This window comes from Peromyscus leucopus, chromosome 4 (genome assembly GCF_004664715.2).
Source record: "Peromyscus leucopus breed LL Stock chromosome 4, UCI_PerLeu_2.1, whole genome shotgun sequence".
In the NCBI taxonomy this organism is placed as follows: Eukaryota; Metazoa; Chordata; class Mammalia; order Rodentia; family Cricetidae; genus Peromyscus; species Peromyscus leucopus.
Window position 1 is genome coordinate 140,041,923 of NC_051066.1, and position 12,511 is coordinate 140,054,433.

Here is a 12,511-nt window from a genome sequence, read left to right on the forward strand (position 1 = left end):
GAGACCCTTTGCAAAGGTGGAGTTTCCAAGGGGGTGGGAGGGAGGCCTGGGAGGAGGGAGGAGACCAGTTCAGGTGTGCCTTCCAATAGCGACAGCTGGCCTCCATGGGAATCTCTCCACCCACCCCTTTTTGCCTTTAAGAAATAAACGCTCCGAGCGAGTTTACAGCTCACGCCTCGGCCCTCGGGGAGCTCTTTTCCGGCCACACTTCTATCTACACCCCAGCTCACCACGGCTTCGCGAGCTAACGCCATGAGTTTCCAGTTGCTAAGGGTAAGGAGCTTGCAGGGCACCTGAGACTCCAGACACCGGCTAGGCAGTGACCGCTGGCGGTGACCGCGGGCTGGAGAGGGCGTCTGCCCGCTCAGGGTCGCTCTCGCGCTGTCGGCCGCCACCCTTGCCAGCCCTTGGCCACTGTGGGCCTCCTCTTCGCCTGGCGGCGACTTAGATAAGTGACTTAAGGCCGCGGGGCCTCAGCTGGCCTAGAGGTGTGTGGAAGCATAGACCCTAGAAGGCCTCTAGGTATATGGGTCTCCCGCCCGCGCTCGGAGCGGTTAGGTAGCTCGGGGGACCGGCCCCAGAATGCCTTGGGAAGGTGACAAACCAGGGTCTACCTTCTAAGCGTTGGAGGATCCTGGGGGCAGGGCAGGGCGGTCTCATGCTTGTCTCCTTCGGGGTTCTGAAGTCTCTAGGAGAGAGGCCTGAGATACCAGGTAACTTTGCCGATTGAGGAAGTTAAAACCAAATTCACCTTAGCCGCTCCGGAAGGGAGCAGAGCAAAGGAGTGCGAGCCCCAGACCTGGGACAGAACGGGATCCCTGGAAGCCTGGTAGATGCAAGGATTCTTAATTCCGCTTCATTTTGCCTGTTGATGAAGAGTTGCCTGGTAGGAAGACCCGAAGGCCGAGAAACTGCTTCAGGCCCCTGCGGCCTTGAGCTAGACTTGAGCCGTTCACGGACCTGAGTGGGGCTGAGGCCTCTCAGTGTGCTGTTTATTCTGCTTAGAATTTAAAAATCAGTTGCTATTATTTTGGAGCTCCCAAGGATTGGTGTCCGCAGCACCCCTGGGGTTAGTTCTGGAAGCTTTTTGTATTTTTTAAAGGTATGTATTCATTTACGTATGTATTTAGTGTGTGTGTGTGTACGCGCACGTTCCATGGTGTGCTGTGTGTATGCAGGTGGAGTCAGTTCTCTCCTCCCACCGTGTGGATCCCGGGGATCCAACTTGTGTATTTAAAGTTGGCGGCAAGCGCCTTTATCCACGGAGCCATCTCGCCGGCCTATTTGGGAGCTCTTTTAAACCCTGAATCGTCCAGCGCGTGCCCGAACTAGGACGAGAGTGGGGCGTGGCTGGGCACCCTCCTCCAGAGATTTGCGGCGGAAACTGATTTCTGGGGCCCTGCCCAACCCAGGCAAGCAGGTGGTTGACAGAGGTCCTGCACTGTCCCCAGGGGCGGAACAGAGCTCCGGCACGTGGCGCCGCGCTTGTGAAAGTCCTTGGGGTTCACCTGCTCTCGGAGCTCCTTCCCTAAGGCGAAAAGAGGAGTCTCTTGGGGAGGCAGTCCAGTTTATATAGATAACTCCTTCTCTGGCCTGGGCTGGGGGTAGGGGCGGGGACAGGGGAATGGAGCCCCCAAACCGCGTTGCCAGAGTCACTCTGGGCTGGCGTGCTTCTTTGGAGGTGGTTCACATTCGTGACGCCGGTGGAGGTGGACTTGCACACACCTGGTCGCCTCCTGTCTGGTTTCCTGGGCCATCGGCTGGCTCTGAGGTGGGTCCTGGGTTGCCAGAGTGTGAGTGACTGCAGGATCCCTAGGGGGCGGCAGAGCAGAGCCCCTGGCCGCCTTCCACTCCCACACCTCTGCTTTGGCTGCGCGGGGACCTCATAGCAAGTTCTCAGCGGGGCGGGTAGGGCGGGATGCTGAGTGGGCACCTTCCCCGGTCTTGGCTGCCAAGGGGCGAGACGCACGCATCCTCGTCTTTCCGTGGGCGAGGGTAGGAGATTTGTTTAGAATGCGGGAGCCAAGGGATGAAAAGCTGAGCTCAGGGAAGGCGGAAGCTTCCCGCACCTGGACTGTGTGTCTAGGTCCCGACCCCCAAGGCCGGTGTGGGTGGGGCAGGGTCCCCCAGAGTCGCGGAGATCATGCGTGCAAATCCCCCTCTCCATTAAGCGCTGCGCTGTCGCTTTAGAGAGAACGAAAAGCCTTGTCTAGCGGTTCCCAAGTCCCCAGATCCCTGAGAGGCGAGTGCAGACCCTCACGCCGTCCTTCTGTCTCCTCGCCAGCGCCAAAAGCTCGGGAGCAGAAAAGACTTGGGCTGCTTGGGCAAGCGCAGCTGCGGGAAGAACAGCGAGGGGCTGGGATGAGGTGAGCCGCACCCCAGGCCCAGGAGAGGAGCCTCATCCCACCAGACACGGCATCTAAGGCGCCTCAGTCGCCTTCTAGCGAGAGCCTGGGACTTGACCTTCCCAGTCTTGGGCACTAGCATGCGGGCGACACCGAATCCAGTGCTTCCTGGAGCAGGTGCCCTCTCCCCTGGGTAATGCCAGGGCCTCTGTGTTTTAGAAGCTTGGTGTCAGGACTTGAGAGCCTTTTAAGCTATGCCGGAAAACCCCCTTGATTCCTACTTCCTGGGTTTGTTAGCACAACTGGTCGAAAAATCACCTTGCTGTAGCGACGGGGAACGGTTGGCTTGAAAGACATTTTAATTTAGTTACTTTATTTTAGGCCTATCTGGGTCTAAATGAAAGCTTATGCAATCCAGAGGAGCAGCAGGAAGATGGTAAACAACTTTATTCTGTGGATAGGGGACACACGTCCACAACAGGTCCTGGCCACCGGGCTGATGGGTATCAAGGATTGCATAATTGGCTTCGGAATCAAACCGAAGTAGTCCCTGCCTCCAATTCCCTCCGAACGAACGAACGTTTGAAGCCAATCTCCACATACTGTTAGGATACACCAACAAAATTAGCTCTCGAGAATTATCGACCTTGTGTTTGGAATGAAAAAAAATCACTTATAATAATTGGGCCAATTTATTTCGTTTCTTTGAATTTAAAAACATTAACATTGAATGTTGCTTTAGGGCTCGGCAGCATTCTGTGGAAGGAGGCTTTGCTTTCTGCCTTCTGTGGGATGAGGTGTGCACATCTCTCCAAGGGTGACCTCTGTAGCCCCCTCCCACTTCCCGGCCCCTCCTCACCCCACCCGGCCCATGGCGCTGGAGGTTTATTCTGCCTGGAACATCTTTTCCCGGGCGAGTTGAGGCTTCTGAATGGCTCGCCCGTGCCAGCTGAGGAACCAGCACTCGGCAGGGCTGGGCATCGCAGCAGGGATGGGCCTGGGCGGGGGAGCTCGGGTCTCCTCCAGCCGCGGCCAGCAGCCAGAGATACACCTTCGGGCGACAGCGGTGACACGCCGCCGTTGTCCGATTTATTCTGAGCAAATATTACGGTGAATTGCCTCTTCAGAACTGGGGGGTAGGGGACAGAGCCTGGGAGTGGGGGCAGAGCCTGGGAGTGGTGGGGGGCAGACTCTTCACAAGCCCTCCTCGCCTATCCCGGGGGCAGGACAATAAAGTACCCAGGGAGAGGGGAAGCGGGAGACACTAGGGCCTTGTGGGGCTTCAGCTGCTCCCCAGCCTGGAGTCTCTGTTGGAATGGCTGGGACGGGATGTCAGGGAACCCCCAGGAATTGAGCCACCTCGGAAATGAGTCTCCAAGTGACTTCCATCTTTTTGGAGGATGGAGAAAGGTTCTTGAGGTGGTGGAAATCTCGGCTGTCGACTCTGCCAGTCTCAGGTGTGCGAGGGGGCTGGCATAGGAAGCCGCGTTCGGGTACCCAAGCCTGACAGGTCTGCGGTTGTCAAGAGACTGCCCACTGATGGCCCTGCAAGCCCCTCGAGACGCCCGTCCCTGCAAGACGCCAGGCAGGGTGCGGGGCGGAGCTAGGCAGGGACTGGCTGGGGGCTGCCCCGCCCGGCGCCTGGGCCTCCGTGCCGGCCCCCGGGGAGGAGTTATGATAATTTCCTTCTCATTAAGGCGTTCGGGTCCCCCGGCTATCGCCGGGACGCACTGTGAGGGTGAGGCTTCTCCGGTCCGCGGCTGCGGCTTCTACACACCCACGGCGGCCACATCTTCCCGCACAGCCACCGATGCGCGTCCAGTGACCAGGACAGCGAGGCCCGCGCGTGGCGGGGGTGGCGGCAGACGCCTGGCCACCGTGACCCCGATTGTGGATTTACCGCTCGGGGGGTGGGGGGAGCCTGGATTTAACTGGCGACTGTTTTGGGGGACGCCGGACGCCATGTTGTGGAAAATAACAGATAATGTCAAGTATGAAGAGGATTGCGAGGTGAGCGGGGGCTAGGGAACGCAGCCCGCCGGTCTGAGCAGCGTCCCGGGGCCGCAGGGCCGAGGCTGGGGACGTTCGCGCGGAGCCCTCGCCTCTGATCGGGACGGGGGGCCAGTTCCCCGGACACCCCTTGGCCATCTCCTGAGTCCCTTGTTGAATCGGGTCTTGCCCTTCGGGAACAAGGCCTGGCAACAGCCTGGCAGATCCACCCGCAGAGCTCAACAGTGGGTTTCTACGAAGCGCACGCCCCCCCTTCCCGTTTTCCCCGAAGAGCGCCCTGTCTCCGACTCTCAGACGTGGCTTTTTCCCACGAAGTCTGTTCAAAGTGCCCACGGAGGCCTCCCTGCCGACGACACCTTTACGGAGTCTTCTCCAAGACAGGCTTGTCACCTGCCCCGCTACCTCCTCGGGAAAGAAAAGAAAAAAAAATCCAAACAACTGCAGCTTGGTTTTCAAGAGAAGTGGGGGCTGGGGACTACGGGGTGGGGGTGAGGCCAGATGGGGCCTTGAGCGCTCGCGAGTACTCCATCCTGTCGGACAGGTTGAGCTAGAGTTTCGGAGAGTAGGAGGGAGGGAGGCGACGAGCGGGAAGAGGAAGAAGACTCAGGCGGCGCGAGGCGAGCGCTGGGGAGCGAGGAGAGAGGAGCCAAGGCAGCTAAGCTGCTGGAGCGCACCGCTCCCCGCACGACCTCGAGGGGCTGCCCCTGTTTGCAGGCACGGGCGCTTCCGCTAGGGGGCGACAGTGCCCCGCTCCTGTGTCCCCGCTACCCTTGTGACCCCCGGGACTGATGAAGACACATCTTTTAGGAATTAAGTCTGATCGCCTTGGGGCGAGGGGACGTGCGCAGGCAAAGGTTGCCCAATTTGGCAGAGTCTTTTCATTCCTTCTCTGCACCGGGATGTGTGAGAATCTTGACGGTAGCCGGGCTGGAAGACCTCACCTCCTAAGGCGCAGAAGACTCGGGCCTGGCTAGCAAGGAGCACGGCTCCAGTCCCGCGTGTTGGCGCCCGAGTCTTTCCGGACGACCTTCCCTTTCTAACCTTACCTGGGAGTGTCACTTGCCTGGCGATCTCGCCTTGAAGGGAGTGAGAGGGGGTGGTTCTTAGGGCGGGGGAGATGCGCTCTTCGTCGCCTGCATTGCGCATTATCCGCGCCGGCCGCTTTCGGCGCGCCGCTGCGACATGGGACGGCCGGTGAGCGAGTGCACTTTGCGCCAAGTTTGCTGCTCGCCGACCCCCTAAGGCACGGGTTACTGCCACAGCCACGGCCTCTGCCCGAGGGTGGCCTAGAGCTCGCACTTGGCACCTCCGAGCGCCGCCTGCAGCGCAGCGCTCGAGCCTTCCTCGGCATGCCCGAAGGACTCGTTCCCACAGTTCTTAGACTGGTAGTTTACAACGAAGTCCCTGGGGCGCACTGTCCTCGGGTGCCCTCGGGCTCAGGGCTGGGTCGAGACAGATGGGGCGAACCTGGTGGAGCGCCCAGGTGCTCCTCCCTTGGCTTGCTTGTTCGCTGTAGCAGGGTTTCGTCTTAACCGGGTTTCTGCTGTTTCTCTCCCAGGATCGCCACGACGCGAGCAGCAATGGGAACCCGCGTATCCCCCACCTGTCTTCTGCCGGACAACACCTCTACAGCCCCGCGCCTCCTCTCTCGCACACCGGGGTTGCAGAGTACCAGCCGCCCCCCTACTTCCCGCCGCCGTACCAGCAGCTGGCATACCCGCAGTCCGGGGACCCTTACTCGCACCTGGGAGAGGCTTACGCTGCAGCCATCAACCCCCTGCACCAGCCTGCGCCCACCGGCAGCCAGCAGCAGGCCTGGCCGGGTCGGCAGAGCCAGGAGGGCGCCAGCCTGGCCTCGCACCACGGCCGCCCTGCTGGCCTGATACCCCACATTTCGGGGCTGGAAGGGGGTGCGGTGAGTGCCCGGCGGGAAGCCTACCGCCGATCTGACCTGCTGCTGCCTCACGCGCATGCCCTGGAAGCCGCCGGCCTGGCAGAAAACCTGGGGCTGCATGACATGGCTCACTCCATTGAAGAGGTGCAAGGGAGCGGCCTGGGTGGGGGTGGAGGGAGGCTACCTTACCGCTCCCGCTTACCCTCCAGCCACTCCACTTTCCCCAAAACTTAACAGAAATTGTCATTCTCCCCCAGAATGTGGACGACCCGCACCTGCTTCTGCACGATCAGACTGTCATTCGCAAAGGTAAACATTGACTGTTGGTGCGACCCAACCTGTGAAGTTGCCCCTTTTCCGGCAAAGTGGGGGTATTAAGTGGCCAACATGGGTCGTCTAGTGGAGGAGAGGCCTAGTGATGACGTCTCAAAAGACTTACCTTTATAGTAGAAAGGCATTATTTTCCGACCCGAACGAAAAGAACTCCGAGGAGCTGTAAATTTTAAAAGATTTTTAGTGGTGGTGGTCTTTTTGAGACAATGCTTCACTCTGTACCTCCTTAGTGCTGCTATAACAGGTGGAGGCTGTAATTTAACTTGGGAAAATAAGAGACACAAACAGCATCTTAGTTTCTGAGTCTGTGACATTTTTAACTGTTGGAAAAATCGATTCAGTTTTACTTTTTAGAAGTAAAGTGTATTACATGAGAGTGGGGGGGGGGATGTGTATGAAGGTCAAAATCCGACCTACAGCAGTTGGGCGTTGGTGGCACACGCCTTTAATCCTCAAGAGGCAGAGGCAGGTGGATCTCTGAGTTCCCGGCCAGCCTGGTCTACAGAGTGAGATCCAGGACAGTCAGGGCTACACAGAGAAACCCTGTCTTAGAAATACAGCTATATATTTCTATCTCCAACCTGCAGAAGTCGGTTTTTCTCTTTCCACACTATGGGTTCCGGAGATGGCACTCCCATGGTCGGGCTTGGGAGCGGCACTTCACTGCTGAGCGATCCCTCTCCCTGCTGTATAGCTACTGGAGAGGCCCTTGATTCTGACACTATTTATCGGCTTCTCCTAATATACTGCCTGCCTTAATAAGGACAGCCTTTGGGGATTTTATAGGAGGGAGGGGATTGGGGAAATCGGATTACAGTGAGTGGGTGGCTCCATATTAAGTTAGACACGGTACCAGTCTATTTGAGGGGAAATGGAATCATTCTAAATTGTAGGTAGTTGTGATCTTGATACAGTAGTAAATTGGGAGAAGATGGGGTTGGGAGAAAGACAGACGTGGAAAACAAACTAACATCTCAGAGTAAACTTAAACAGAACCCGTGTCAGCTGCACTGAAGGGTTTGGTGCTTGATCTAAATGAGCCCCGTGGTTTCAGTTCACTGATGGAGGGGGAGGGGGGAGATGCCATTTATTTCGCATGGAAGCAGTCTTCTGAAAGCAAATGTTTTAATTAAACAGATTACCGTGATGGCCAGGAACCGGGAGGAAAAAAACCCAACTCCTCCACACATGGAATCTCAACTAATTAAGGTTCCAGAGGTGTTAACTCATGATTTCAGATTCCAGCCTTTGAAGAATGAATACGGCTTTTAAAAGCCTTCTTGCAATATGTAGTTGTGTGTGTGGACTTTTCTGAAGGCCAGCTTCAGCTTGGGTTTGCCCTTTTGAAAGGTCTCTGCCCCTCCCGTTCTAGTGACAGACCCTTTTTACTGTCCCCTACAGGACCCATTTCAATGACCAAGAACCCTTTGGGCCTCCCGTGCCAGAAGGACCTGGTGGGAGCAGTCATGAACCCCAGCGAGGTCTTCTGCTCGGTGCCTGGAAGACTGTCCCTGCTCAGCTCCACGTCTAAGTACAAAGTGACGGTGGCTGAGGTACAGAGGCGACTGTCACCACCCGAATGCCTAAATGCCTCGCTCCTGGGAGGTGTGCTTAGAAGGTGACGCGCGTTCAGGGCCCCCTGGGGGGTTGGGTAGGGGGAGGTGCATATGTCGGGGCCTGGAGGTATTTTTAGCATTTATGTAACTTTTATATCTTAACACTGAATTCTAATCTGCGTAAAGAGAGCTTTTTAGTGCATGTCGTCTTTTCGAAAGTGCCAAATGCAGAAGGTGCTAAAATCACTAACAGGTTATCATTTGGTTGGGATTCAGAGACAGCGGCTGCATGGAGTGGGGGGACTTCTAATGTTTTGTCTCCCCAGGGAGTTTCTTGGGGACTGCTAACTGGGAAGGTTTTTCTGCACCCCTCTGAGTGGCAGCACGCTGAGATTTTTTTTTTTTTAAAGGAGGGTTAGTCTGGTTTGTTTTTTATTCTTTGAGAGTAGCCAACATTCTTTTTCACACAGAGCAAAATCCAAAAATGGAGGCCGGTCCCTGCGGGAAAAGTTGGACAAAATTGGGTTGAACCTTCCAGCTGGGAGACGGAAAGCTGCCCATGTCACTCTGCTCACGTCTCTCGTGGAAGGTCAGTGAGGCTGTGTTTTCGTTTCTACCGACTGCAAGACTGTCTGAGAGAAAACAGAGAAATGAAAGCAGTGTGGATTGTGTCCATTGCAGTGAATCCTAACACTTCACTATGTGGTGTTTACACCTCGGACTGCTTTTATATGTTGTCTGGAGGCTTCACTCAGAAAGCCAATGTTACACAATTTTGTTTTTTCTGAACCTGTAACTGTGAGATCATATGGAAGGGCAAAACTTTCCTGGTAAAGTGAACTAGCGTTTGAGAGCTGAAGGGTGCAGTGGTCAGTGGAGGCCCTTCAGGAGTCCGAATTGCTGTTTTCTGGTATATTTTTCTAGCTTTGGGGTGTCAGGACACTGCTCAGTGTATACAATGGGCGCTGGCTCAATTCACCGTTCTTCTCTTTCATCAAAGGGTTTTTTTTTTGTGTGTGTTTGTTTGTTTGTTTGTTTGTTTGTTTTTTAAGGAATGGAACCCATTGTCCACAAATGAGCTCCTTAGGCCATTCCTGAGGGTCATAGCTCATGTCAGTCCAGTTTTGAACGTAGACCCTTCCCCTAGCCTGGAAGGTAGCCAAGAGTGCCATGCAGCCTGTAAAAGAAAAGTAAATAGCTAAAGTGAGGAACACATTGTTATCGAACACTCTAGTGCCTCCGCCGGGGTCCCTGCGCTGTCAGCCCGGCCTAGTGCTGGCTGGCTTAAGGCTGAGGATGGCCACGAGAAGGAGGCTCTCCAGAACATTTCCCTTGCCGCATGGTGTGGCTGTGGTGCTCAAAGGGGGTTGGCAGAGCCGTTGTCCCCACACCCCCAATGCCTTTCCACTGTGCCTTTGGAGGTCAGGGCGAGCGAGCGAGCGGGCCAGAGAGCGAGCGAGCAGAGGTGAGCGAGGGAAGGCCTGACTGAGAACAGCTGTCTTGCGAGGAGAACGGTGTTGTGGGGGAGGGGTTTCTAATGAGGCTCTGGCCAGGCTTCCTGACTAGCCACATTGAGAAATTTAAATGAGATCTGTGCTCCAACAGTGGCTCCTGGACTGACTCACCTCAGGCCTGCCTCTCCACAGTCTGGGCTCTCAGAGCTGTCTGGGTTTGAGCCCTGAAGCCAGGTCACCTTTACTGGGAGAGGAAAAGACGGGTTTTTCTCCCCCTTACTCTACTCCCCACTCCCCCACCACTGGGATGAGGCTTTCTACTTGTTTTCAGTTAGGAAGCTCCACCCTGGACCTCAGACTGTCTCATTTCAGCCCAGGGTGGCCTTGAACTTTAGGTTCCTGAGCAATGGTTGCAGGCTTATCACATTGCTATGCTGGCTTCTTCCCTTTTTTTTTTTTTTTATTGTCTTGGAGACTGGGTCTCCCTTATCCCGGGCTAACTGTGTAGCCTAGAATGAACCTGAATTCTTCCTGCCTTCACCTTCCTAGAATTTTTTTTTCTTTTTAAGGAGTGGTGGTATACACCGTTAATCCTAACACTGGGGACACATCTCTTGACTTCAAGGCTAGCCTGGTCTACATAGCAAGTTATAGGCTAACCAGGGCTACAGAGACCCAGTCTTGAAAGGAAGACTCTAGATTACCACAGTATGAAGCATGGTGGACATTAGAAGACCCTGCCTCAAAACAAGAGAAGCAACACCTAAAAGTTGTTCTCTGGCATCCACACTTACGCAATAGCATGCACGGACAATTAAGAGTAACAAAGAGGCTGGACAGTGGGCACTTGGGAGGCAGAGGCAGGTGGATCTCTGTGAGTTCCAGGATAGCCAGGGCGGTTACACAGAGAAATCCTATCTTAATCTGCCCACCTCCCAAAAAAGAACACAGAGAAAAGTGAGCACCCAATGACAGCTCATAGAGCCCTGTACCTGGTGTCACTTTAGAAGACAAAGTGACTATACTGACCACAGCCATTCTCAACCCTAAACCTCTCGGACATTATTATTACAGGCGAAGCCGTCCACTTGGCCCGGGACTTCGCCTATGTGTGTGAGGCTGAGTTTCCCAGTAAACCAGTGGCTGACTATTTAACCAGACCTCATCTTGGGGGACGAAATGAGATGGCCACGAGGAAGAGTATGCTGCTGGCCGCACAGTGAGTATTTGGCTTGCACAGAGCCCAGTCTCCACCAGAGTTCCACTGCCAAAGGGAATGCCAACCTCTAGTAGAGTGTAGAAGAGGAACCATGGTGAATTGCTCCATCCCAGGTGGCATGGAGGCTGCTCACAGCACTCACAACACCCTGTTTATTGCATTTGCATATATTCAAAAATTTGTGTAGCTCAGTATGGTTTGCCTAGTATGCATGAAGCGAGGCCATCCTCAGGACCACGTAAAAACAGAGCTAGCTGGTGTGAGCCTGAAATGCCAGCATTTGGGGAGTGGAAGCAATAGAAGCAAAAAGTTCAAGGTCATCCTCAGCTACAAAGTGAGTTCCAAGGCTAGCCTGGGCTACTTGAGCCTGGTCCTCTTGACCTTGGCCAGGTGGACTAATCCACTTATCTCTTGTTGGGGCAGCTGAGATTAAATGGAATTCAGGCCCTGGCACGTGATCGGTGCTAAGTGTGGGGATGTGGCAATCAAAGGTTAATATGAGCCGGGGTGTCTCACTCACAGAGTGCTTGCCTAGCATGCAGGCAAGCCCCCCCCCCCCATTTGATCCCCAGCACTACGTAAACCAAGAATAGAGGTGAGTGCCTGTGATCTCGGTGCTGGAGATAGACGCAGGAAGAATATAAATTCAAGATCTTTCTTGGCTCCCTAGTGGGTTCGAGGCCAGCCTTCACCTTTTGAGATGTCTCAAACACTAAATAAATAGAAAGTTAGTAATTAAGCACATTTTCCTTTTCAAGTTTATTCTAATAGGAATGGGGGGGGGGTTATTCTGTCAAGAGCCCCAGATATAGCTCAACAACTGACTGTCTTCACAGGCAAGTGTGCAAAGAGTTCACAGACCTTCTCAATCAAGACCGAACACCCAACGGGAACAACAGGCCGGCCCCGATCTTGGAGACCAACATACAGAACTGCTTGTCTCACTTCAGTCTGATAACTCACGGCTTCGGCAGCCAGGCCATCTGCGCTGCGGTGTCTGCAGTTCAGAATTACATCAAGGAGGCTTTGATCACCATCGACAAGTCCTATATGAACCCTGGAGACCAGAGTCCTGCTGATTCCAACAAGACGATGGAGAAAATAGAAAAGCACCGGAAATAAAGTGGGGTGCATGGAGGCCAGAGCGGAAAGGGAGAGGACTGAAGCCCCCTTCATTGGGGCAACCTGCCTGGGAAGCACCAGCCTGGGGCAAGCAGTTACCATCCGCCTCACCCTGGACCTGCCTTGGAGTTTTTGTGACTTTTCTGATAGGTTTTTTGAAACAGGGTTTCTCTGTGTAGCTTTGTGCCTTTCCTGGAACTCGCTTTGTAGACCAGGCTGGCCTCGAACTCACAGAGATCCCCTGGCTCTGCCTCCTGAGTGCTGGGATTAAAGGCGCCGCCGCACCACCACCTGGCATGACTTTTCTATTTAACCCTGGACATACTATCCGAAGCAATTTGGTTTGGTTCTTTTACTCATTAAACATTTATTTTTTTGAAATCCATTCCCTCTCTGAAAGGTGCTATAAGTTTTGGAATGCCCTTTGTGAAATCCTCCTGGGCTAATAAGAAAGCCCACACTGAGCTGCTGACGGGGCAGATGGATGGGAGATAAAGGGATCAATCATAACTTATTTTTTTCTGTGTTAAGATAATGTCTGGCTTTTATGTCATGAAAATATTTATCTAAAAAATTAG

The 12,511-nt window shown here is 54.4% G+C and overlaps 1 protein-coding gene across 3 annotated transcripts; it reads left to right on the forward strand.

Annotated features, from left to right (window-relative positions):
• Positions 1-237: 237 nt before the first annotated feature.
• Positions 238-12,158, forward strand: Tfap2c (transcription factor AP-2 gamma). 3 transcript variants are annotated; one of them, XM_037205427.1, is made up of 7 exons: positions 238-273; positions 5,914-6,393; positions 6,507-6,558; positions 7,984-8,200; positions 8,609-8,727; positions 10,667-10,811; positions 11,648-12,158. In XM_037205427.1, exons 1-7 carry the CDS (start codon positions 253-255, stop codon positions 11,931-11,933), a joined length of 1,320 nt encoding a protein of 439 aa, XP_037061322.1. In that variant the 5' UTR covers positions 238-252; the 3' UTR covers positions 11,934-12,158. The 3 variants fall into 3 exon arrangements, with proteins under 3 accessions (XP_037061322.1, XP_028749625.1, XP_037061323.1); XM_028893792.2 differs by lacking the exon at positions 238-273 and adding an exon at positions 4,055-4,355; XM_037205428.1 differs by lacking the exon at positions 238-273 and adding an exon at positions 4,861-5,549.
• The last annotated feature ends 353 nt before the right edge of the window (positions 12,159-12,511 follow it).